Below are 24,866 nucleotides of genomic sequence, written 5' to 3'. Positions count from 1 at the left end.
TGTGCATGTGTGCGTGTGTGTGGATGCTTTGTGCCTGAGCTGTGTGTGTGTGTGTGTGTGTGTGTGTGGATGCTTTGTGCCTGAGCTCTGTGCGTGTGTGTGTGGATGCTCTTAGTGTGTGTGAGTGTGGATGCTTTGTGCCTGAGCTCTGTGTGTGTGTGTGTGGATGCTCTTAGTGTGTGTGTGTGTGTGTGTGTGTGTGTGGATGCTCTGTGCCTGAGCTCTGTGCGTGTGTATGTGTGTGTGGATGCTTTGTGCATGTGTGTGGATGATTTGTGCGTGTGTGGATGCTTTGTGCCTGAGCTCTGTGTGTGTGTGTGTGTGTGTGTGGATGCTCTGTGCATGTGTGTGTGTGTGTGTGTGTGTGTGTGGATGCTTTGTGCCTGAGCTCTGTGCGTGTGTGTGTGTGTGTGTGTGTGTGTGTGGATGCTCTGTGCCTGAGCTCTGTGTGTGTGTATGTGTGTGTGTGTGGATGCTCTGTGTGTGTGTGTGTGTGAATGCTTTGTGCCTGAGCTCTGTGTGTGTGTGTGGATGTTTTGTGTGTGGATGCTCTGTGCGTGTGTGTGTGTGGATGCTCTGTGCCTGAGCTCTGTGTGTGTGTGTGAATGCTCTGTGCGTGTGTGTGTGTGTGTGTGTGTGTGGATGCTTTGTGCCTGAGCTCTGTGTGTGTGTGTGTGTGTGTGTGTGGATGCTCTGTGCGTGTGTGTGTGTGTGTATGTGTGTGTGTGTGTGGATGCTCTGTGTGTGTGTGTGTGAATGCTTTGTGCCTGAGCTCTGTGTGTGTGTGTGTGTGTGTGTGTGTGTGTGTGTGGATGCTCTGTGCCTGAGCTCTGTGTGTGTGTGTGGATGCTTTGTGCCTGAGCTCTGTGTGTGTGTGTGGATGTTTTGTGTGTGGATGCTCTGTGCGTGTGTGTGTGTGGATGCTCTGTGCCTGAGCTCTGTGTGTGTGTGTGGATGCTTTGTGCCTGAGCTGTGTGTGTGTGTGTGTGGATGCTTTGTTCCTGAGCTCTGTGCGTGTGTGTGGATGCTTTGTGTGTGTGTGTGTGTGTGTGGATTCTCTGTGCGTGTGTGTGGATGCTTTGTGTGTGTGTGTGGATGCTTTGTGCCTGAGCTCTGTGCATGTGTGTGGATGCTTTGTGTGTGTGTGTGGATGCTATGTGCGTGTGTGTGGATGCTCTGTGTGTGTGTGTGGATGCTTTGTGTGTGTGTGTGGATGCTCTGTGCATGTGTGTGGATGATTTGTGCCTGAGGTCTGTTTGTGATATACAAGCCGCTCCTCAGTCTTCCCATGTATCCAACGCGAACTCTCTCTCCTTCGTTTCAGACATCAACGAGTGTGAGAGCCCTTTGCAGTGCCCTGGTCAGGAGTGTGTGAACTCCCAGGGTTCTTACAGGTGTGTCGCCTGTCAGCCAGGTTTCGGCCTACTCAACGGAAAATGCTCAGGTGAGTCAGCCTTTTTTCAGGTGAGTTTGGCAAGTTCACCAATCACCTGCCTCCAGTCCTGGAGATCCACTGTGCTCAATTTAAGTCCTTCAATGGCTAAAGAGTTTGCATAGCTTGTTTCCAAGGCCTAAACTGGCTCCTGAATGAATAGCCACACAAAAACCTGCAGATGCTGTTTGATGTCTGAAATTAACTTGGCAAACTGTATCTTATTAGGGGACAAAAATGAACATTTGCAATTAATCTTCAGAAAGTCAGAGAAAAATGTTGACTGAACAAATGCCCATGTCCATGTCTCGAGGGGTAAACTAGGTTTCAACTTTTTATATAGTTCAAGCTACTTGCAGCTCCTCCTTTCTCCCCAAAGACATAAGCAGCATTCCTGTTCACAGCCATTCCAGTCTACAGCCATTTCTGTTCTCATCCATTCCAATTCATGAGCAATATTGTGCTGCTGTATAAAATCTTCTTTGCACAGATTACACAAGATTGCCCTGTATTTTCTCAAAATGGAAGCTAGCTTTTGTGAAGCTGGATGTCACAGTATGTGTTTTTTCCTCAGACATAGACGAGTGTCGCAAAACACCCAGCCCCTGTGCCAGCGGGCGCTGCGAGAACACCCCTGGAAGCTACAGGTGTGTGTGCCCCACAGGGTACAGGCTACAGGGCAGCACCTGCACAGGTGAGTCTGTCTCTCCACACTGATCCTTTCTTACCAATGCCCAAAATGCCTGTGGCACGTGGTTACAGTGTACTCAGGACTGAGCCATTAATCTGATCTTTTCCCTTTTCCTGTTTCAGACATTAATGAGTGTGAGGACCGGTCGCAGTGCCCTGGTCAGGAGTGTGTGAACACCCAGGGTTCTTACAGGTGTGTCACCTGCAAGCCAGGCTTCAGGCTTCTCAACAGGAAGTGCTCAGGTAGCCCTCGTTTAATTGGGTTATTCTCAGAACACTGGAGATCCCGCCCGCTGCTTCTGTGTCACAGCAGGTTCTCTCTTATCTTTCACTGCAGACATCGACGAATGCCAGCAGGCCCCCAGCCCCTGTGCTAATACCGGGCGCTGTGAGAACACCCTGGGCAGCTACAGGTGTGTGTGTTCCACTGGGTACAAGCTACAGGGCAACACCTGCACAGGTAAGCCATGAGTTCAGGGATTTGTCTGAGGCTATACCAGTATTTGCATTGCTTTGTAGGTTAGCCATGTTGACAGCAGTCACTGGCTAAGAGGGATAGCCAGCCCCAACCATAATGATTAAGAATACGATTGGTTGGATGATGGTTGATGATGATTGGATGATTGAGTTGTATGACACAGTAATGCAGTGTTGGCACATTCCTCCTCTTGGTCATATATGATACATGAGCCTCTCGGAAGTCTTCAAATGTGTGTTTTTTTACAAATATCTTCCATTTATTTATAAATAAACATGTTCCAGTAACAAAACTGAGAATGAAAGATAGATCCTTGGTTCACCTCAAACCTATCAAATTTATTTCACCCTAGAAATAAAGCATGGCCCTTGGCTAGATGCTCAGGAGACCCTGGTCATTAGCTTTTGTTTAGACAATTAAGGAACAAATGCTCATCATCAGTGAGGAGAGCCAAGGTTGAATATTATATGAATTAATTTACCAGCTCCTATGCATATCCTACAAAGTTATGGAAGATTGCATATTCTAAAAAACAATATTCCAATTTCCAAATTGCCATGGTTGGCTAAGATTTTGGAGTACCAGGTTAATGTCCAGCTCATATTGCTTCTTTGGAGCCACTCTTTGCTTAGCCCCTATCGGTCTGGGTTCAGGGCTAAGCATAGCACCATCACTGCCACATCCTTAGTCTTAAATGATATTGTGTTTGCTTCAGACAGAAAACTTCATTGCGCTGCACTTTTTGTCGACCTTTCTGAGGCCTTTGATACAGTGGACTTTTCCATGTTATTACACAAACTGTCACTTATTTGATTAGATGCTGCTGCATGCAGTTGGTTCCATAATTACCTCTCTGACAGATCTCAGTGTGTGAAAGTGGATGATGTACAATCTGAGAGTTTACAGTTGTCTAAGGGTGTTCCTCAAGGGTCCATACGGGGTCCAGTGCAGTTCAACTTTAACATAAATGACATTGTTAATTTTTTAAATGGCTATAATTTTCATATTTATTTGGATGATACATTTCTCTTTTCCCACTCCATCCCCTTGGCTGTTAAAAATCTGCAGCTTGCATTTGATGCTTTGCAAATAGTACAAGTGAATCTTAAACTTGTTTCAAATAGTAATAAAACTAAGTGCATGCTGATTCTCTCCCTTGTTTCAGACATTAACGAGTGTGAGGACCCTTTGCAGTGCCCTGGTCAGGAGTGTGTGAACTCACTTGGGTCATACAGGTGTGTCACCTGTCAGCCAGGGTTCAACCTGCTTAACGGCCAATGCTCAGGTGAGTCTGAGTCAGAATGCATCTTGAATATAAATCCCAAACACCAAATTAGGGAATTCCTTCTCTATGAGTGTTCCCAATGTTATCAGAAACTGGTACTAAAACTAACTGGGACATCTGATAAAGTCGTTGTTTTTGAAATAGCAGTTTTTTTGTTGTTCTACTCTCAGACATAGACGAGTGTCAACAAACCCGCAGCCTCTGTGCTAACGGGCGCTGTGAGAACACCCTGGGCAGCTACAGGTGTGCGTGTTCCACAGGGTACAGGCTACAGGCCAACACCTGCACAGGTACGATTGCTTTTTCAAAGTAATCTCAATAATGAAGTTGTTTCAGTGAGTCAGTTGTGGAAGTTTAACACGATAATGTTCTTTTGTTGATTGTACAACTTAGTGAAAAGAGAAAGAAGAGAGAGAGCTCTGTCCTTGAACTTTACATGAACCATGGTGTGTTTGATGAAATACATGTTTATTAATTGTGTTTTTATCAATACAGAAAACTTCTGTGTTTTTTCAAACTGCAACTGCCCTTTTGAACCGTCTCAGAGACTTGTTTTCTCCCATCTGAACTCAGGAGTATTTTTTTCTTATATACATAAGTGAAGAATGCAGAGGAGTCTGTATTTGTCCTCTTCTGCAGGAGATGTTTTGCCCTCCTAAGTGTCCTCTCTCTATGTGTGCAATGAAGAAGTCTTACAGCCCTAATCCTACTTTTCCACGACACAGATGTTACATACACAAGGCTACTTGAACAAATGTAGAAAATGTTGAAAAACACTAGCAGCATTGCTTTGGCATATGGTATATGTAGTTTCTGTGAAGCATTGGTGAAAGTTTACCTGTAGCTCAGCATTATATTGATACCAAAAATTTGTTATGCAGAAAGAAAAGATTTTTAGGAACAGTTTTTACAGACATATAGAATACAGTCTAAACTTTGTGTATCGTTGAAAACATTTTTGTCTTTTGTTGATATCACTTAATTTGTATGTACGAATGTTTCAGACTAAGAATGTAAATACTGTAAGGTGTAGCAGGTTAACACGCTGCCGCCTAGTGGCAAACTAGCTCTGCAGCTAGGTTTTCTGATCCCTATAAATGGCTTGTGATGCTACATGTAGTACACACACATACAATAGTTCCATATAGCTATACATCATATTATCAGGAACCAGTTAGCTTTCATGTTAAAACAAAATGTATTCTTAAAGGTAGAGCTTTTATATTATAGTGTATTCACTTTATATTGACTGACATTTACTACCGAATGTCAGCCACAGTAACCTCCCTTCCACAGCTTTCCTGTGACATGACTAGAGCCACAAGGTGCAATCAGCTATCAACATTGTTTTTTCCATAGCTTATTAGCGTGATAGCCGAAATCCATACAGAATTTGATGTATTTGTTAAGGTTTAAACGCTTACAACTAGGGATAGCTGCCTCAATGGTTGGAGGACAGGTATGCATATGCCACTTTCTCTGGATGATTACTCAGCTGTAAACTAGTCAGTTAGCTACCCTTCAGGTTTTTCATAAACAATAACACGTTAGCTAGATTTACAGTGATGTTGTTATACTTCTATCTACCTCTATCTATTTCTTTACATTGCAAGTGGACTCTATGTGTGGACACAGTAGGAAGAATAGCTTCCTGTGCTTAGTTGTAGTAATAATGTTAGAAATCAAAATTAAAGTTAGCTTAGAAACTGCATGTTGATGTGAATTCACATTGTACAGAATACAACACAAGCATGTCTCTTCCATTTCATGCACAGCTTGTCCTTAGCTCTCCAGTCACTACAGAATCCCAACACTGGTGTGCCTGGACAGGAAGTTCCCTTTTGGTCTCATCTGATCATAACACCTGGTTCCAATCAAAGTTCCACTGCTGAGCTCTGATTAAAAACTGGATGTTGCAGTTTGATGACAGTAAAATTGAGCATTTTGGCCAGGCACACCAATGGTCAGCATCATTTCAAGGACACGCGTGTTGAAAAGGGTGTCATGCCTCCAGTGAAATACGGTGGTGGAGCTTTGATGTTATGCAGGTGTTTTGCATGAACATCTAGGGCTCTTGGTAAGGTGCTTGTTAATTTGTTGCTTGCAAATTAATCTTTCCACAAGATGATAATCCTCCAATTTGACACAAAATGGTAAAATGGTAAATTACTGTTTTGCAACGGCCATTTCAGTCTCCTGACTTGAATAATCTGTTGTTTGAGTTAAGAGGGAAACCACATGTGGACCTAAGGACCTTGAAAGACTGTATATAGAGGAAGGGTAAAAGACCCTTCCTCCATACAAAAACTACTACTGAATATAACTTAGCAGTTTTTTCCTCGCAAAGGGAGACTGCAAAGTACTGAAAACAGGAGTGACAAAACATTCCAGCACTTTTTGTAATTCCTATTTGTCCTAATATTTTAGCTTGTTCTTCCCCCTAGTTTGACTTGGCATAAGTTAGGTCAGAATAGTGTTCACTGTGTGAACTGAACTGCGTGTTCTTGGCTATAAATAGCTGTACAAAATGAGTACTGTAGCTTATCAAACCTGTGTTTCGTAGTTCTGATCATGATATGCACTTTTGTCTGTCACTTTGGATAAAGGTGTCTGCTAAATAAATGCAATGTAATGTATTTTGACACCAGCCCTTTTGGGAAATAAAATGATTGCTCTTTAAATAAAACGTATCTCTGAGAGGTTGTATGAGAATGTGTGATGTGTGGAGATTGTGTGTTCCAGCCTGTGGTTATTGTGGTTGTTTCAGTGGCAAAGGCTGAAAAGTGCCAAACTCTGTGTGCTGTACAGATATGGGGCCTGACCTGAAAGGCTCAGGTGTATCACCTGTATTTTATTCTCATACAGACGGCATACCTGCTGCACTAATTGCAAACCGTTCTGCAGCCTCTGTGTGTATCTGAGGAGATTTCCCTCCTCTGCAGCCTCTGTGTGTATCTGAGGAGATTTCCCTCCTCTGCAGCCTCTGTGTGTATCTGAGGAGATTTCCCTCCTCTGCAGCCTCTGTGTGTATCTGAGGAGATTTCCCTCCTCTGCAGTCTCTGTGTGTATCTGAGGAGATTTCCCTCCTCTGCAGCCTCTGTGTGTATCTGAGGAGATTTCCCTCCTCTGCAGCCTCTGTGTGTATCTGAGGAGATTTCCCTCCTCTGCAGCCTCTGTGTGTATCTGAGGAGATTTCCCTCCTCTGCAGCCTCTGTGTGTATCTGAGGAGATTTCCCTCCCTCGTTTCAGACGTCAACGAGTGTGAGGACCCCCTGAGGTGCCCTGGCCAGGAGTGTGTGAACTCTCCTGGGTCGTACAGGTGTGTCGTCTGTCGGCCGGGCTTCAGCCTGCTCAACAGTAAATGCGCAGGTGAGTCTGGGGCCGCTGGGTGTCTGCGGCGGCGCTGCAGCACACTTATCCTGTCCCCTCTGCAGTGAGCCCTGCTGAGCCCGAGTCATCCTCAGCGCATTCCGTCTGTAGCGTTGTGACAGCAGGGCGCTTATTCTCTGCCCCCTGCAGATGTCGACGAGTGTCGCCAGACCCGCAACCCCTGTGCCAACGGGCGCTGTGAGAACACCCTGGGCAGCTATAGGTGTGCGTGTTCCACCGGGTACAAGCTACAGGGCAGCACCTGCGCAGGTAAGACTCCTTCCTAATGGTAACTGTGGAGACAGAAGTGATTCATTACAAACTAGCTGTCAAGTTTCAACAATTATTCAGACCGGACATTTATACTGTCCAGCTGGGACCCCAAGCTAGGCATCTGGTAACCATAATAGTAATTAATAAATAACATTGATGTTATGTCTTGTATTAATGTAAATTCACTAGTTGGTGAAATTAGATCGCTAATTGCCCATTTAGCCATTAGCTGTGAGTCTGTTTAGGCTCTGTCAGTCTACTGTCAGTTGACTGAGGGGACATAGATGGAAATAATCAGAAAGTTATTTTTATCGTAAAAACACAGTAATTTTTTTTTACAATAAAAGTAAGCTCATATTTACATCCCGGGTATTTTATTTATATTGACCCCCCTAACATTTGACAATGACCCCCTAAAAAAATTGTAGGGGGCCAATTTGGCCAAAATGAATCCTGGATCAAACCACACAATATGATACACAATACATAATATGAAAGCAGTGATCATTTGTATATTTGTGCTTATTTTGCCAAGTGGTAATATTTTGATAATCTCATTTCTGTATGTTGTTACTGTATCCCATTCCAGTAAGCATTTCTCCCTTTGGTCTTCCTCTTTGAATGAACTGCGCTCAGATCAGCCTCTGAGTTCTGAGTGTGTTTAATTGCATGTGAATATCATCGCTGAATTGTTTTACTCCATTAAAAATGTGCACATATTAAAGTGTTTTCAGAAAGTGTAAAGTACAGAAGTGTGCACGAGCACATTAGTATTATGCTGATATTCTAAACAAAGAGAAATGAAAAGCCGTTTTTTAGGCAAATTCCACGACCAATCCTAATCCGTTCTGATAAATTCTGCTTGCTTATTTGATGGCGGACGGTGCTGTCATCTTCTTCCTCAGACGTTGATGAGTGCCGCCAGTCTCCCGCCCCCTGTGCCAATGGGCGCTGTGAGAACACCCTCGGCAGCTACAGGTGTGCGTGTTCCGCTGGGTACAAGCTACAAGGCAACACCTGCACAGGTAAAATTCCCTCATCTTTAGGCCTTCCTCTTTGCACCCAAATACACACAATGTGATCAATTATTTCCCTTAACACAGTTTGACAATCAAGTGAATTATCTTGCCAAACTAATACGTGACCTTATGTGAAAATATGATGAATGTATTTCACAGCAATGTTTTTATTTATTTATTTAAGAATTAAACTCAGATCTGATGCAGCCTGCCCCAGTAACTGGCACACAGAGCTGGAAGAGCAGTTTACATTACTTTACTGGCATTTAGCAGACACTCTTATCCAGAGTGACTTACACAACTTTTACATTGCATCCATTTATACAGCTGGATATATATATACTGAAGCAATGCAGGTTCAGTACCTTGCTCAAGGGTACAACAGCAGTGTCCTACCGGGGAATCGAACGTCTGACCTTTAGGTTACAAGAGAATCACGTAAATACAGGCAGAGATATTTATAAGTGTGGCTGATTATGTATCCCATCAAATTTACTAAAGAGTCAATTTTTTATTTAAATTTCTTCACCTGTAAGGAGCAGGCGCAAATAAAGATGCAAGCAAGACGGAGACACAAATACAAGCCTCCAAGATGCACTGAAAAAATAATATTTCAAAGTCGTGAATCAATACAAAGTCATTCTGAGGGATCACCTTTATCGTATGATGAAACATTTATATCCTGATGGGAGTGGTCTGTTTCGGGAGGACAGTTCCCCCATCCACAGGGTGTGAGGGGTCACGCTCCTCAGCCCGTTTGGTAATATAGTGACTCGCTTGCCCACAGTGGGAGGAGAGGCACTGCTGGGGGTGGGGCAGTGAAGATCAGCAGCGCACTGCCATTTTGGCACCAGCATAGCCGCCCGCCTGCTCAGACCAGCTCTATGGAGCGAGCCGCAGCCCAGCGTACGGCCAGATGCTAATTTCAGGGCTTCCCCAAGCAGCGCCCGCAGGGTCATACTCTATTCAAAAGCTAATCGACATCAAATTACCAAATTCTCATGCTCATGAAAATCCATGCCGAAAATACCACTTTTGCTAGTGCGACGGTTCATCAAACGCCTTGCACTATACACCGCCTGGAAATAGAGTCCTGCGTGTGTGTGTGTGTGTGTGTGTGTGTGTGTGTGTGTGCGTGTGTGTGTGTGTGTGTGTGTGTGAGTGTGTAATGCAATATCAAAAGAAAAATATGATAATGTGTTTATTACATATTGTGAAGTGTTGCAATGTTTTAACATACTGTGTGTTTTCAGTATATTTTGAGAGTGCTCCATTTTCATAAGGCTCACCCTCCACATTCTCCACAGACGTAGACGAGTGTCGCCAGGCCCCTAATGTCTGTGCCAACGGGCGCTGTGAGAACACCCTGGGCAGCTACAGGTGTGCGTGTTCCACTGGGTACAAGCTACAGGGCAACACCTGCACAGGTAAAAATTCTTCATCTTTAGGTCTTCCTCTTTCAGTGATGTCTACTGTTAACAGCACCTGAATGGGCTCATAGAACCCAAATACTCATCATGTCTATGAGATATTAGCCCAGATTCAATTAACATTTTTCCTTAACCATTTCATTCTCAAACACAGCTTGGCAATCAGCTATATTATCTCTCCAACCCCATCGATAAACGAACTGAATTGTGAGCATTTAATTTTGAGTCGAAGTTTAGGACAAATATTGATTGGTAATTAGGCCAGCCTGCTACTATATAAATTCTGTCTTGCTTATATTATTTAAAATTATTAAAAGGTACTGGCCTTTGCTTCTTCATTTCTGCATGGTTTTGTGATGGCTGAAGTTTTCTTGTGTAAATGGAGTGGACTGCTGAATACTGTAAATATGTGGACTTGCATGAAAATAGTATAATTGTATTTCGCAGAATTTTAAAAATATAGCAAAATTATAATAATGGTTTATTTGTTCACGTATTGTGAAGTTTTGTGAATCATTAAATATTTTATATCAGTATATTTTGAGAGTGCTCCATTTTCATAAGGCTCACCCTCTACATTCTCCACAGACATAGACGAGTGTCGCCAGACCCCCAATGTCTGTGCCAACGGGCGCTGTGAGAACACCCTGGGCAGCTACAGGTGTGCATGTTCCACCGGGTACAAGCTACAGGGCAACACCTGCGCAGGTGAGACTCAGTCTTTACTTTCAGATGTTCGAAATGGATGCCATTTTGGCGTAAAATGGACGTCCTTTTCCTGTTCTCCAAGACACTTGTATAATGTCAAAAGAGTTCAAATACTTAAACGTTTTTCTGTCGCGTCTCGGGATGATGTGCAGTACGTCTGTCCATCCAGAGAGGTGCTCAGCACCAGACCTGCGGGTGCTCAGGCCACGTTTAGCGGCTTGCTGCCGTTCTGGAGCGAGGAGGTTCGTGTTGTGTTTGATGTCCAGCCCCTGTGCGTGTGTCTTCCAGACGTGGACGAGTGTGAGAACGCCCTGCAGTGTCCGGGACAGGAGTGCTTTAACTCCCAGGGGTCCTTCAGCTGCTCCGCCTGCAAGCCGGGCTTCAGTCTCCAAAACAGGAAGTGCCAAGGTGACCTTCCCCTCCGAAAAAACGCTCTTCCACTTTCCACCATTTCACAGATTCTGGTGCGACAGCACCTCATCTTCAGCATCAACAGCAGCGCATGAATGATTTTTACTCACTTCTGGGATCTTATGATAAAGGATGACATGATCATATTCATTTTTCAAAAGTCAAATAAAATTAAATTGCCCGTTGTCGCAGCTGAAAATGCAGCTCCATTCACAGATCTCCAGTGCATTTTCCTTTACAGTGTGACAGACATCATTGGGGGACTGGTGAAGGATGGGATATGTGTGGTTTTCCTGTACCTGTATGTATGATCATGTATGGATTTATTCTTATTTATTATTCTCTATACATTATCAAATTCTTCATTTTAGTATTTTTAATATACATAACAAACCAAAGAAAAATGCTATAATTGTTTTTTTAGTTCTTTTTTTGCTCAATTTAGGTTTTAAATTACATTTTATTATTATAAATGCATTAAAATGATTGTACTGCTCACTACAGTATCATTTTATATTGGTCCTTTGGTGACCCTGTGTCTTGCTGAAGTAACATGGCCATTTTACATTTTAAACAGTCAGTCAGCCTCGTGAATTAGAAGTGAAAATGAAGTGAATATCACTTTGTCACAGTTCCAGCTCTTGGGTTAAAATGGTGTACTTTACATCGAAGGGAATTGTTGTTATTACCCTATTTTTGAATTTAACAAGACTATCTTGGTGTGCCAGAGTTTCTTATTTGTTTATATACTTTTTTATATTTATCGCCTCAGAGCATATTTTTTGCATCAGATGTATGGATTCTCCCTTTACCTATTTTAATCTTCATATTTATCTTGTGGTTTAATGACCAATTTAAAATAAATTTTAAAAATGCAGGGTCTTTAAAAAGGAGTGAAGGACTGGTCATCCCAGTTCCAGCCCCCCCCCGGGCCAGTCCCAGCAGGCCCCCCCCCCCCTGGCCAGTCCCAGCAGCCCCCCCCCCCCCCCGGGCCAGTCCCAGCAGGCCCCCCCCCCCCCCCCCCGGGCCAGTCCCAGCAGGCCCTCCCCCCGGCCAGTCCCAGCAGGCCGCTCACTCCCCCCGTTTCTCCGCAGACGTGGACGAGTGCCAGCGGTTTCCTCCGGCGTGTGCAAACGGGCGCTGCCAGAACAGCCCCGGGAGCTACCGGTGCGAGTGCCTCAGCGGGTTCCGGCTGCAGAATAACACCTGCACAGGTAAGGCCACTCCCCCGCGCCACGCCTTCAGGAGGGAGGCTGTGACCGTAGCCCCGTGAGCAGCGCTTTGATTGGAGGTTTGATTGGCAGTTTGAGCGGAGGTTTGATTGGCAGTTTGATTGGCGGTTTGAGCGGCGGTTTGATTGGCAGTTTGATTGGCGGTTTGAGCAGCGGTTTGATTGGCGGTTTGATTGGCGGTTTGAGCAGCGGTTTGATTGGCGGTTTGATCAGCATGTGACCGCCGCCTCTCCCGTTTCAGACGTGGACGAGTGCGAGGACCCCCTGCAGTGCCCCGGTCAGGAGTGCGTGAACTCAGAGGGCTCCTACATCTGCATCCCCTGCAGGGTGGGCTACACCATGCAGAACAGGAAGTGCTCCGGTGAGACCCCCCCGCCCCGCCCCCTGCCCCCCGCCTGCTAACGCTAACCCTAACCCTGCAGGGTGGGCTACACCCCTGTGCCGCGTGTCTCAAAGAGGGCGCGAGCCGTGGCCGCGATGGGACACCCGTGTGCCGCAGGCCTCCCACGTCGCACCGCACGGGACAGGAAGCACCTGCCTTCGAGAACCCGGCCCAATGCCCGGGGGTGACGGTGGGCTCTCGCCGTTGGGGAGCACCGACGGCATGTCGGGGTGCCACAGTCCATATAATACTCTATGGTACTTAAATGTAAAGTCCATATAATACTCTATGGTACTTAAATGTAAAGTCCATATAATACTCTATGGTACTTAAATGTAAAGTCCATATAATACTCTATGGTACTTAAATGTAAAGTCCATATAATACTCTATGGTACTTAAATGTAAAGTCCACATAATACTCTGTGGTACTTAAATGTAGAGTCCATATAATATTCTATGGTACTTAAATGTAACTTATAACACAGTATAGCACAAACACAGCATGTGTTTGGACAAGCCAAGTAGCAGATGGTCTTTATACGGGTGCAGAACATCCAGTCTTTCCGTTTATGATTCCAAGTGGCAACTCTGAGATGGCTTTAATGGGTCAGTGAATGTGGGCAAGGCCTGGCAGGTACGCTGAGGAGCAGGGCCCTTAAACAGCCTCGCTCCTCTTCCCTCCAGTGGAGCTGAGAGAGGCTCAGAGCTGGGGGTGCGGTACGAGCCGCACGCGCTCAGACCAGAGCTCTTTCAATCCTGAACCAGAGCCAGGTGGACCTGAGGGGCTGCGAGAAAAGAACGAAGCCGGAGCACATCTGCTTCCACATCTGCTTCCAGGCGGAGGGTTGTTCCTCTTCTGTCTCCTCGACCGCTTTCACAACTGCGTGTTGCATTTTTCTGAGAGGAATGTGTTGGCATGGAAACACGCGTGTAAACTTAACGTATTCCGTGCGCTGCTGATGGATGGCCAGATTGGCCTGGAAAGAGCTGCGCATATGTGGGCTTTGTGAAGAAGTTTGACTTCCTTTTGGTCTGCCCTGAAAACAACACCGTTGCTCTTGCTGGCCCCTACCCTCTTCCCCAGAGAGAAAGTAGCACACCGGCACCGCAATATGACATGGTAACAGCACAGTAACACTGAGAGAAATCCCCGAATGAAAATGAAACATACTGCTTAGATATTGAAATAAAATATTTTATTAAGATCATAAATGTTGTTGCCACTGTTATGGTTGCTCTGCCAGGCCTATACTGCAGCTATCTTCAGTTCTTGTTTTTTTCAAGAGATTGTTGCCTTCAGTCTTGCCTTCAGTAAGTGTAACCCATGTTCTCTTGGATTCAGGTCAGGCAATTGATTTAGCCACACTTTTTTGGCCAGTTTTTTTTTATCTCAGTTGCTTTAGCAGTGTGTTTGGGCTCATTGTCCTGCTGCAAGATAAAGCGCCATCCAATTAGTTTTGAGGCATTTGGTTGGATGTGAGCTGAGGTTTCTGTACACTTGAGAATTTGTCCTGCTGACATCATCAGCGGTCACATCATCAATAAAGAGAAGTGAGCCAGTTCCCGTGGCAGCCATACATGTCCAAGCCATGACAACCTCCACCCTGTTTCATAGATGGGGGTTTGATACAGGTTCATACCTGTCTCACCCATCCGTATGACTTCCAGAACACCACAGGTTCTTTATTGTATTTCATTTTCTGATCTGCCCATTCCTGTTTAGACTTTGCAGTGGTTTGCATCTTGCAGTGAACCCCCTTAGGTTATACTGGTGTAATATTCTCTCTAAGGTAGTCTTTGACACATATATGCCTACATCCTAGAGATTGTTCTTGATCTGTCTGACAGTTGAAAATGAGTTTTTCTTGACAATTGAAAGTATTTGTCTGTCATCCACTACAGAGGTCTTCTGTGGTCTACCAGTTTATTTGCTACTGCTGAGCTCACCGGTGCATTCTTGTGCCAAAACGTTGTGTATGTCTCTGATGGATTTATTCTGATTTGCCACGATGGCCTACTTTACTGGCATTGACACTTCTTTGGTTCTTCTGTTGAGAGACAACAGAAACAAACTCCAAATTCAAATGCCACACCAAGAATCAACTCTAGACCTTTTGTTAGCTTGATTGTGCATGAATTAATGACGCAGCAGTACACAGTGGGCCAACAAACTGCTGAACAGCCAACTGTCAAATTACTTTTGGTCCCCTACTATTTTCTTTAACTACATATAAAGAACTACGTATTTTTTTAAACTACGTATTGGGTGACCCGTGTAATTCCTACACGGGTCACCCAATTAATACTTTCAAATGAGAGATTTAGAGCTGACAGTCTGCACTTTAACCTCATATTCATTATTTTATTTCAAATCAAATGTGCTGGAGTGTGTGTGTGTGTGTATTTATATACTTTTCCTCTACAGTCTTATTTAAAAAAAATAGTTTATAATGAATTTTCTTAAATTATACATAATTTTTTTCTCTATTTTTTTAAGAGAAACAGTCTGCATCACGTATTTACAATACGCTGCAATATTTTTCACTTCCATAAGGGTGAGCAGAGAGAGAGAGAGAGAGAGATCTGGGCCAGTGTGGTGTTTGCCCCCTCCACCTGTCTGCAGACCTGTGGACACGCCCAGACCTGCTTGTTTCCAGGCGATGGTCTGTGGCTCTAGGCCTGCTTGTTTCCTGGCGATGGTCTGTGGCTCTGGGCCTTCTTGTTTCCAGGTGATGGTCTGTGGCTCTGGTCCTGCTTGTTTCCAGGTGATGGTCTGTGGCTCTGGGCCTTCTTGTTTCCAGGTGATGGTCTGTGGCTCTCGGCCTGCTTGTTTCCAGGTGATGGTCTGTGGCTCTCGGGCTGCTTGTTTCCAGGTGATGGTCTGTGGCTCTGGGCCTGCTTGTTTCCAGGTGATGGTCTGTGGCTCTCGGGCTGCTTGTTTCCAGGTGATGGTCTGTGGCTCTGGGCCTTCTTGTTTCCAGGTGATGGTCTGTGGCTCTGGGCCTGCTTGTTTCCAGGCGATGGTCTGTGGCTCTGGGCCTGCTTGTTTCCAGGTGATGGTCTGTGGCTCTGGGCCTGCTTGTTTCCAGGTGATGGTCTGTGGCTCTGGGCCTGCTTGTTTCCAGGCGATGGTCTGTGGCTCTAGGCCTGCTTGTTTCCAGGCGATGGTCTGTGGCTCTGGGCCTGCTTGTTTCCAGGCGATGGTCTGTGGCTCTGGGCCTTCTTGTTTCCAGGCGATGGTCTGTGGCTCTGGTCCTGCTTGTTTCCAGGAGATGGTCTGTGGCTCTGGGCCTGCTTGTTTCCAGGCGATGGTCTGTGGCTCTGGGCCTGCTTGTTTCCAGGCGATGGTCTGTGGCTCTAGGCCTGCTTGTTTCCAGGCGATGGTCTGTGGCTCTGGGCCTTCTTGTTTCCAGGTGATGGTCTGTGGCTCTGGGCCTGCTTGCTTCCAGGGGATGGTCTGTGGCTCTGGTCCTGCTTGTTTCCAGGAGATGGTCTGTGGCTCTGGGCCTGCTTTTTTCCAGGCGATGGTCTGTGGCTCTGGTCCTGCTTGTTTCCAGGAGATGGTCTGTGGCTCTAGGCCTGCTTGTTTCCAGGCAATGGTCTGTGGCTCTAGGCCTGCTTGTTTCCAGGTGATGGTCTGTGGCTCTAGGCCTGCTTGTTTCCAGGCGATGGTCTGTGGCTCTGGGCCTGCTTGTTTCCAGGCGATGGTCTGTGGCTCTGGGCCTTCTTTCTACTGAAGCCAAAGGCCTGATGAATTGCTGGCGGGTTTTGGCGTGGGGCCGGAGCTCACTGAGGCTGTTTACACAGCTGAAAGCTGAAGGCCATTTATAAGGCAGCAAGGCGGAGCCCAGCCAGGGTCAGCCAGCGCCAAAGACCCTTAGAGGAGCAAATGTGTGTCTTTGTATAGTCAGGTAATGTCTACAGAAAGGTGTATCTCACGCAATGTTAGACTGTGGATTCCACTGTAAAAAAAAATGTGCACTTGAGTGTATTTGAGGTATTCTTAAGTACACTATGGTAGTGAATTGTACTTTAGTGCGTTCTTTTATCACATGGGTTAGCCGCTGAGTAGTGTCCTGATGTTGTTTGTCTGTGCTTGTGCAGCGGTTTGTGTAATTCCCTGTGCACCGTTGCGATGTTACTGTTGGCAGGGCCCTGGCCAGCCCAGGGGTCCTTCTCCAGCTTGTGCCGGGCACCGCGGTCGCTAGGTGAGCCTGCGCAGGCTCTTCACCTGCGCTCAAAGGTGACCCGGCGCTCTGCCCCCGCTGCTCGTCTCTCTCTGAGGGGCGTGTCTGCAGAGGAATCATGTCCCCCGAAAAGCCTTGGCGCAGGCCTTATAAATCCCAGGCTGCTGTAGAGAGGGGGCGGAATGTGGGTCCAGTTAGAGACGAGGTCTGCGCGGCAGGTATGGGGTGGCGGGGGGTGCGAGGGGGGGGGGGGGGGGCATGGGGGTAGTGGTTTCAGAAATGACCGTGGAGCTGATGTATCACTCCATACAGCAGGGGGCTCAAACTTCAAAGGAATGACCTTCAGATACAAAACACCTGTTCTTACCTGTATGGGGTTGCCAGAATGAATAAATGTACTGAATATTTATTTTCCTCTCACACAAAAATTTACAGTAAAGTAAAGTGGCAAATTAACATTTATGGGATTTGGCCCATTTACAGTAGGATTCCACAGGATTTGTATCAGTCCTGTGGAGCTTTTTTGGGTTTGGCTTACAGGCAGAGACATGTATTTGCAGAGCAGCCTGGGTAATATGGGAGCTACACAGTATGTTCATTTGTGCTATTCAGATATATTTCAAATAACATTAACTTACAGCAAGCTCAATGATGTTTTGGATAAATACATTTTCTTTCTTGCTTTGACTCTGTACTCCATAATCTTAGACGTTTAATCAAACAGTTCACATGTGGTTAAAGAGCTGATTCTCAGCTTTTATTAAAGAGTATTTTTTGTTTAAATTTGGTTTCCCCGTGTGGGAAATTACAGCACTTTTTATGCATAGCCTCCAAATTTCAGGGCACCGTGTTTGGGACATGAATGTTATGTAAATGAAAGTAGTCATGTTTAGTACTTTGTTGCATATCGTTTGCATGCAATGACTGCTTGAAGTCATAAACCAGGTGATGGATGTCTGTACCTCTGGTGATGCTGTGTCGGTACCATAGTCTCGGGGGATAGTTGCCTTAAGTTTTCTCTTCAGCATTTGAAACGCTTGTTTAATTGGATGCAGATCAGGTGAATCGCTTAGCCGAATCTTCCGGTTTAGCTTTGGAAAACTCCTCTGTTGCTTTAGCAGTATGTTTGGGATCATTGTCTTGCTGAAGGATGAAGCCATTGAGTTTGGAGGCATTTGGTTGAACTTGAGCAGGTAAGATGCTTCTGTGCACTTCAGAATTCATTCTGCTGCTGCTGTTATCATAATGAAGACAAGTTTGCCAGTACTTGTGGCAGCCAAACATGCCCAAAGCATGACACCACGTTTCACAGTGGGGGGGGGGGGGGGGGGGGGCGATGGGGGGGGGGGGGATCTTGGGCTTTGGGATCTTCCTTTTCACCTCCACACTTTGCTCTGGTCACCACTCTGATGCAGGTGAATCTTGGTCTCATCTGTCCGCTCTACCTTTTCCAGAACTCTGCAGGCTCTTCTAGGTACTTCTTAGGAAACTGTAACCTGGCCATCCTGTTTTTGCGGCTAATTTGTGGCTTGGATTGTGCATTATAACCTCTGTAGTTCTGTTTGTTAAGACTTCTGTGGACAGTAGTCACTGACACATGCACGCCTGCCTCCTGAAGAGTGTTATTGATCTGTCGGACAGGCGTTTGCAGTTTTTCTTCCTTATCGCGAGAATTCTTCGGTCATCAAATGTAGAGGTCTTCTTTGGCCTACCAGGACCTTTGTGATTACTGAGCACACCAGTGCTCTCTTTCTTCTTAATGATGCTCCAAACGGTTGATTTTGGTAAGCCTACGGTTTGGCCTATTGTATGTCTCTGACTGTTTTTGTCTTATTTCTCAGCCTCATAATGGCTTCCTTGACTTTCATTGGCACAGCTCTGGTCCTCATGTTCACAAACGCCAATAACTGACTCCAAAGGCAATCAAAAGCATAGACACGGAAAGCGCTCTTCTACCTGCACTGCAGGAAAGAAATTGAACCTGACTAATCAGAAACACCTGGGAAGCCATTTGTCCCAATCATTATGGTGCCCTAGAATTTAGAGTATGTATAAAAAGTAATGTAATTTGTCATTTCTACAATGACAAACCAAAATGTAAAAAAAAAGAAAATTAAATCCCCTTAATGAAACCTGAGAATCCACTCTTTAAATCTGAAATTATGGAATACAGAGCCAAATCAAGAAGAAAAAAAATTTCTTTATCCCGAACATTATGGAGTACACTGCGTGTCTCTTTCAAAGCCATGTCCTACAGGCTGTCTATAAATTGTGTGGGATGGGCAGAAGAGGTGAGCGCAACAAAGAACAGAACCATGTGACCAATGTGGGCCATTTAGTGAATAAATGGTCCCTGTTTCACATTGTTTTGTCATTGAAGCTAATAGCTCAGGTTTTGTTAGCTCATTAATATTTAATCCTTTCTGTCCATCGCCATTCTAAAGCCCTTCCTCCACCGTTTACTTCAAATTCTGAAAATGATCACTGGGTCTAAAAACAGCTCTATCAGGCTGCGGCTCAGGTTGCAGTTCCGGCTCCGGCCTGTAGGGCTGACTGACGGCAGGCCGCGGCTCAGGTTGCAGTTCCAGCTCCGGCCTGTAGGGACACAGACTGACGGTAGGCCGCGGCTCAGGTTGCAGTTCCAGCTCCGGCCTGTAGGGACACAGGCTGACGGTAGGCTGTGTTTCCGCAGACGTGGACGAGTGCCGGAACCCGCGGACCTGCAGCAGGGAGAGCCGCTGCGTGAACACGGACGGGTCGTACCGCTGCGAGTGCAACGCGGGCTTCAGGGCCTCGGGCCCCGGCAGGCAGTGCAGAGGTCAGACCCGTCGCCACGGCAACCCCCCTCCCCACACACCCCCAGCGCGTTAATGCCTCTCCCTCAGCCAGGAAAGGCAGAGGGGGACAGGTGGACTGTGAAATAGCTTACTGAACGTTACGCACTTCCCAAGGACATTAACAACAGTCATGTCAAACACTGTGCATGCTACATGCACTGCACTACTTACAGTGTGCATGTAGTTTGACTCCATGGCTTGTGATTCCATATTTGGACATTTCGCTTCATTTTAATAAGGGGTGGGGTCCCAGAAAATGTATTTGTTCCTGATATATTTGTTCACAGAAAATACACTGTGTTCTTGTTTCTACTGCTTTACACTACATATAGGCGCTATGCATTGCTTTAATAAATATGTGCTGTAATTAAATGACTGTCATGGCTGTCCTGCTGGAGCCTGGTCATATATTGTTGCCACAGCAACGCTGAGCTGCTGCCAGACATGTCTCTTTGCTTGTGTGTGCAGACATCAACGAGTGTCAGGAGGGGGACGTCTGTTCGCCGCGAGGCGTGTGTGTGAACTCCGAGGGGTCCTACCACTGCGTGTGCTCTGAGGGCTACCAGCCGGCCGCTAACGGAACTCGCTGTGTGGGTAAGGGTGGCATCTGTGCCCGCGGTCAGACAGGCTGTGTGCGTAAGGGTGGCGTCTGTGCCCGCGGTCAGACAGGCTGCGTGGGTAAGGGTGGCATCTGTGCCCGCGGTCAGACAGGCTGTGTGGGTAAGGGTGGCATCTGTGCCCGCGGTCAGACAGGCTGTTTGGGTAAGGGTGGCGTCTGCCCGCGGTCAGACAGACTTTGTGGGTAAGGGTGGCATCTGTGCCCGCAGTCAGACTGGCTGTGAGGGTAAGGGTGGCATCTGTGCCCGCAGTCAGACAGGCTGTGTGGGTAAGGGTGGCGTCTGTGCCCGCGGTCAGACAGGCTGTTTGGGTAAGGGTGGCGTCTGTGCCCGCGGTCAGACGGGCTGTGTGGGTAAGGGTGGCATCTGTGCCCACAGTCAGACAGGCTGTGAGGGTAAGGGTGGCATCTGTGCCCACGGTCAGACAGGCTGTGTGGGTAAGGGTGGTATTTGTGCCCACGGTCAGACAGGGTTCAAGGGCCTGAGTCTGAGAGCGGGGATGCAGGGTACCTCAGCAGGTATGGAGGACACCTGAAGAACATCAAAAGGCCTCATCTTTGATTTAAGATTAGCTTCACAGACCAGGATTAGCGTCACAGACCTGGTGCCAGCCAGAAGCGTTTTTTAAGAGGTGTGTGTGATGCCGTGCCCAGATGTGGACGAGTGTGCCCGGCCGGGGGTTTGCCAGGACGGGCACTGCGCCAACACCGTCGGGTCCTTCCAGTGCCAGTGCCGGGAGGGATTCGCCCCCAACCCGGAGAGGACAGCCTGCCTGGGTAAGTGCACCTCACCTCTGAGTCACAGGTCCTGAATGTCTTTGGCCGCTGTGGGCAGGCGGAACGGGCCTCTGCATCACTCCACTGTCACCCCCCCCGCAGACGTGGACGAGTGCGCCGAGCTCGGCGGGACGGTGTGCCGCGGCCAGCGATGTGAGAACTCCATCGGCTCCTACCACTGCATCACCACCTGCGAGCCCGGCTATCAGCTCACAGGCAGCGGGGAGTGCGTGGGTAAGGGCTCTTACTGCTACCAGCTCACAGGCAGCGGGGAGTGTGTGGGTAAGGGCTCTTACTGCTACCAGCTCACAGGCAGCGGGGAGTGCGTGGGTAAGGGCTCATACTGCTACCAGCTCACAGGCAGCGGGGAGTGCGTGGGTAAGGGCTCTTACTGCTACCAGCTCACAGGCAGCGGGGAGTGCGTGGGTAAGAGCTCTTACTGCTACCAGCTCACAGGCAGCGGGGAGTGCGTGGGTAAGGGCTCTTACTGCTACCAGCTCACAGGCAGCAGGGAGTGTGTGGGTAAGAGCTCTTACTGCTACCAGCTCACAGGCAGCGGGGAGTGTGTGGGTAAGGGCTCTTACTGCTACCAGCTCACAGGCAGCGGGGAGTGTGTGGGTAAGGGCTCTTACTGCTACGGGCTCACAGGCAGCGGGGAGTGCGTGGGTAAGGGCTCTTACTGCTACCAGCTCACAGGCAGCGGGGAGTGTGTGGGTAAGGGCTCTTACTGCTACGGGCTCACAGGCAGCGGGGAGTGCGTGGGTAAGGGCTCTTTCTCTGGAAATCTAATTCATTTAAAGACCCAATCCTGACTGCTGGGTGGCTTGTCCTGTTAAGATACTCTTTCAGTGTATGAATGGGCCTCACAGTCTCACTGTTTGGTATCTGTTAAGGCTCTGTCCCAGTGTGTGGATGGGCCCCATCGTCTGGTATCTGTTAAGACTCTGTTCCACTGTGTGGATGGGCCCCATCGTCTGGTATCTGTTAAGGCTCTGTTCCAGTGAGTGGTTGGGCCCCACAGTCTGGTATCTGTTAAGGCTCTGTCCCAGTGTGTGGATGGGCCCCATCGTCTGGTGTCTGTTAAGGCTCTGTTCCAGTGTGTGGATGGGCCCCAGATTCTGGTGTCTGTTGAAGCCCTGTCCTGTGTGTGAATGGGCTCTACTGTCTGGTAAAGCCCTGTTCTAGTGTGTGGATTTGCCTGAGTCACCGGTGAGCGCTTGCCTTCTCACACAGCTAGTGGGAAGCCACATCAGCATGCTTGAACATAATGTGGCTCCTCCCCCCTCCACTCGCTTGTGTGTGAGTGACAGGAAGTGACAGGAAGTGACCTGATCAGGCTCATTTATTCAGCAAAGGAAATACAGTCTTAACCGCCTTAACTCTCTCTCTCTCTCTCTAAGCCATGGCAGGGTGCTCAGAAGCCTTTGCGGGTTCACAGCGTTGTTGATAATTGCGGCCGTATCTCAGGCTTAATGTGCTGCTGGCTACCCTGGTGACCCTCAGCAGTCACCCTACGTTTTCCTCCCAGGAAGTGACATTTTCTCCCGCTCTCTCTCAGACATCAACGAGTGTGCAAACAAGACGGTCTGCGGGGAGCACGCCTTCTGCCAGAACCTGATCGGGACGTACCAGTGCATGTGCGACCAGGGCTACGAGGCCACCAGCGATGACAGAGGCTGCGTGGGTGGGTGTCCCCCAGGGGCCGACCCTCGGTCCGTCTCCTTTCACTCTTTCTGGGGCCTCCGCAGCACCTCACGGGGCCCATTCTCGTGGCTAAGTGAAAACAGAGTGGTGACGCCTTTGAAAGGCTAACGGTCACGGGGGCATGCGCCGATTCTGACTTTGCATAAAGCTAAATGTTTGCAGAGCCATTGCTTTTCTGTCTTTTTTCTGTTTCTTGCAGAAACGGCCTTTGTGTGAAAGGCCACACATGGGCAACACACGCGTGGATGAAATTTGATCTGTTTATTTGGAAGTCTTTGAACCATTACTCCGTACCTCTACAACAACCTTTGCCTGTCACAGATAACAGCCTGTGCCGTAAACTTTTGGAATGGGCATTTCAGGCATTTAGCCGGTGTATCGCAAGGAGAAAAACTTCTCAGTTAAAACTTCAGCACACTACTCTGTCAACAACAAAGTCAAAGCTTTAAGTGCACACATGTCTAGGCATAACTTAAAGAAACCAGCTTAACTCTGTTTTGACTTGACTAGAGTCCTGGAGCAGTTCAATTACAGTCTTTCTGTATATACAGTTCAATTTCACGAGACTGTGATGGGTATTAGGCTGTATTTAAATAAGACTGACATTTGTTATTATTGTTATTATTTCACAAAAAGGTGTCCAGAAGTCACATAATCCTTAAGAGTATCTACAGAGCACAAGTGCTCCAGTCAGATGTTTGGATATAGCGTATTTCGTTGTTACAATATCTTAGTTAATCAGAGATACAAGCAGTGAATGGCAACAGTTTAAAGTCAATTAATAATGCCTTAAAACATTGGTTGTAAGGAATCTGGAAGGAAACCTCATAAAAATCTGTGGTTGGATAATTTGTGGGTGTTTGCCTGTTTTAAGTTGCACTTTACTCATTCACACACATGGCAATCCTGGATAAAAAGAGTAGGCGTGCTTCCTGCTAAAATTTAGATTTCTGTTTGCCAAATACATTCAGATTTAGGTCTGTGTCGAAACATAAACGTGATGGCATGAGTCTTTTTAATCAAACAGACAAGTCATTCCCATGTGACAGGATTATAAGCTAGTTACTATTGGAATCCACTGAAGATGATGATCACAGATACCTGGAGCAGTACTGACAAATCAGCACTGTGCTCTAAATCATCTGTCTTAATCTTTCTCTCAGTTCAGTTTGCTGTTTCTCAATGACAAAATTAATATTCTTACTGACAAAGCATTATGCGTAAAAGGCAAATACAGACAATTTACATTTCTAATTTTGATCTAAATTAGAAAATTCTCTCTCTCTCTCTCTCTCTCTCTCTCCCCCTCTCTCCCTCTCTCTCTCTCTCTCTCTCCCTTTCTCTCTCTCCCTCTCTCCCTCTCTCTCTCTCTCTCTCTCTGTAGATGAGAATGAGTGTGTCACCATGCAGGGGGTGTGTGGAGCAGCGCGCTGTGAGAATGTGGAGGGCTCCTTCCTGTGCGAGTGTCCCGGAGAGGACGAGGAGTTTGACCTGGACACGGCGCGGTGCCGGGGCAGACCGCGGCCAGGTAGCGACCGCTAACGCACCCGCAGCATTTCCAGAACATTCTGCTCTGGTACCTCATAGTCTCATCCGGAGATCCTCCATTTCCTTTCACAATGAATGAACCGGCTTCTCCAGTGAATTTCTTGTGCAGTGCTAAGTGAGTGAAGCATAACTGCGCTGTATGTATGCCAGGTGCTCAGAAGCTTTCAAAGGCTCAAGGCTGCCATCTTCTGTCCAGTACTGCAAACATCAGGCTAAAGAGGAGGAGGTCATTCTGTGGAAAAAACTATGGCCTTATGCTTTTAGAATTTGGACTCAATTCAGTTAATTGTCCAATTATTTGCAGACTTATATTCCCTCAAGGAGATATGTGTATCACTGTGTCTATGTGTGCATGTGTATTTAATATTTATGTATTTGTGTGCAAATATGTTATTATTTAATTGTGTGCGTGTGTGTGTGTTTGAGTATATGCTCCTGTAACCATGTGAATATTGTGTGTCTGTATGTGTATTTCTGTATGTGACC

At 46.8% G+C, this 24,866-nt stretch overlaps 1 protein-coding gene across 17 annotated transcripts in view; it reads left to right on the top strand.

Moving 5' to 3' along the window:
• The window catches only part of LOC118209620 (latent-transforming growth factor beta-binding protein 4), a 133,092-nt gene that overhangs the window by 93,468 nt on the left and 14,758 nt on the right, over window positions 1-24,866 (top strand). For 4 of the 17 annotated variants that reach the window (XM_035385119.1, XM_035385116.1, XM_035385115.1 and 1 more), the window contains 20 exons: window positions 1,325-1,444; window positions 2,007-2,126; window positions 2,246-2,365; window positions 2,460-2,582; window positions 3,766-3,885; window positions 4,056-4,175; window positions 7,135-7,254; window positions 7,405-7,524; window positions 8,433-8,552; window positions 9,854-9,973; window positions 10,565-10,684; window positions 10,973-11,092; window positions 12,190-12,309; window positions 12,569-12,688; window positions 19,591-19,716; window positions 20,204-20,329; window positions 21,006-21,128; window positions 21,231-21,362; window positions 22,687-22,812; window positions 24,217-24,360. In XM_035385119.1, the coding sequence (XP_035241010.1) occupies window positions 1,325-1,444; window positions 2,007-2,126; window positions 2,246-2,365; window positions 2,460-2,582; window positions 3,766-3,885; window positions 4,056-4,175; window positions 7,135-7,254; window positions 7,405-7,524; window positions 8,433-8,552; window positions 9,854-9,973; window positions 10,565-10,684; window positions 10,973-11,092; window positions 12,190-12,309; window positions 12,569-12,688; window positions 19,591-19,716; window positions 20,204-20,329; window positions 21,006-21,128; window positions 21,231-21,362; window positions 22,687-22,812; window positions 24,217-24,360 (2,460 nt within the window). The remainder of the gene's footprint in view (window positions 1-1,324; window positions 1,445-2,006; window positions 2,127-2,245; window positions 2,366-2,459; window positions 2,583-3,765; window positions 3,886-4,055; window positions 4,176-7,134; window positions 7,255-7,404; window positions 7,525-8,432; window positions 8,553-9,853; window positions 9,974-10,564; window positions 10,685-10,972; window positions 11,093-12,189; window positions 12,310-12,568; window positions 12,689-19,590; window positions 19,717-20,203; window positions 20,330-21,005; window positions 21,129-21,230; window positions 21,363-22,686; window positions 22,813-24,216; window positions 24,361-24,866) is intronic. The other 13 variants (XM_035385117.1, XM_035385118.1, XM_035385121.1 and 10 more) reach the window with 13 other exon arrangements.

This window comes from Anguilla anguilla, chromosome 12 (genome assembly GCF_013347855.1).
Source record: "Anguilla anguilla isolate fAngAng1 chromosome 12, fAngAng1.pri, whole genome shotgun sequence".
Lineage (NCBI taxonomy): Eukaryota > Metazoa > Chordata > Actinopteri > Anguilliformes > Anguillidae > Anguilla > Anguilla anguilla.
This window is presented reverse-complemented; position numbering and strand designations above follow the sequence as displayed.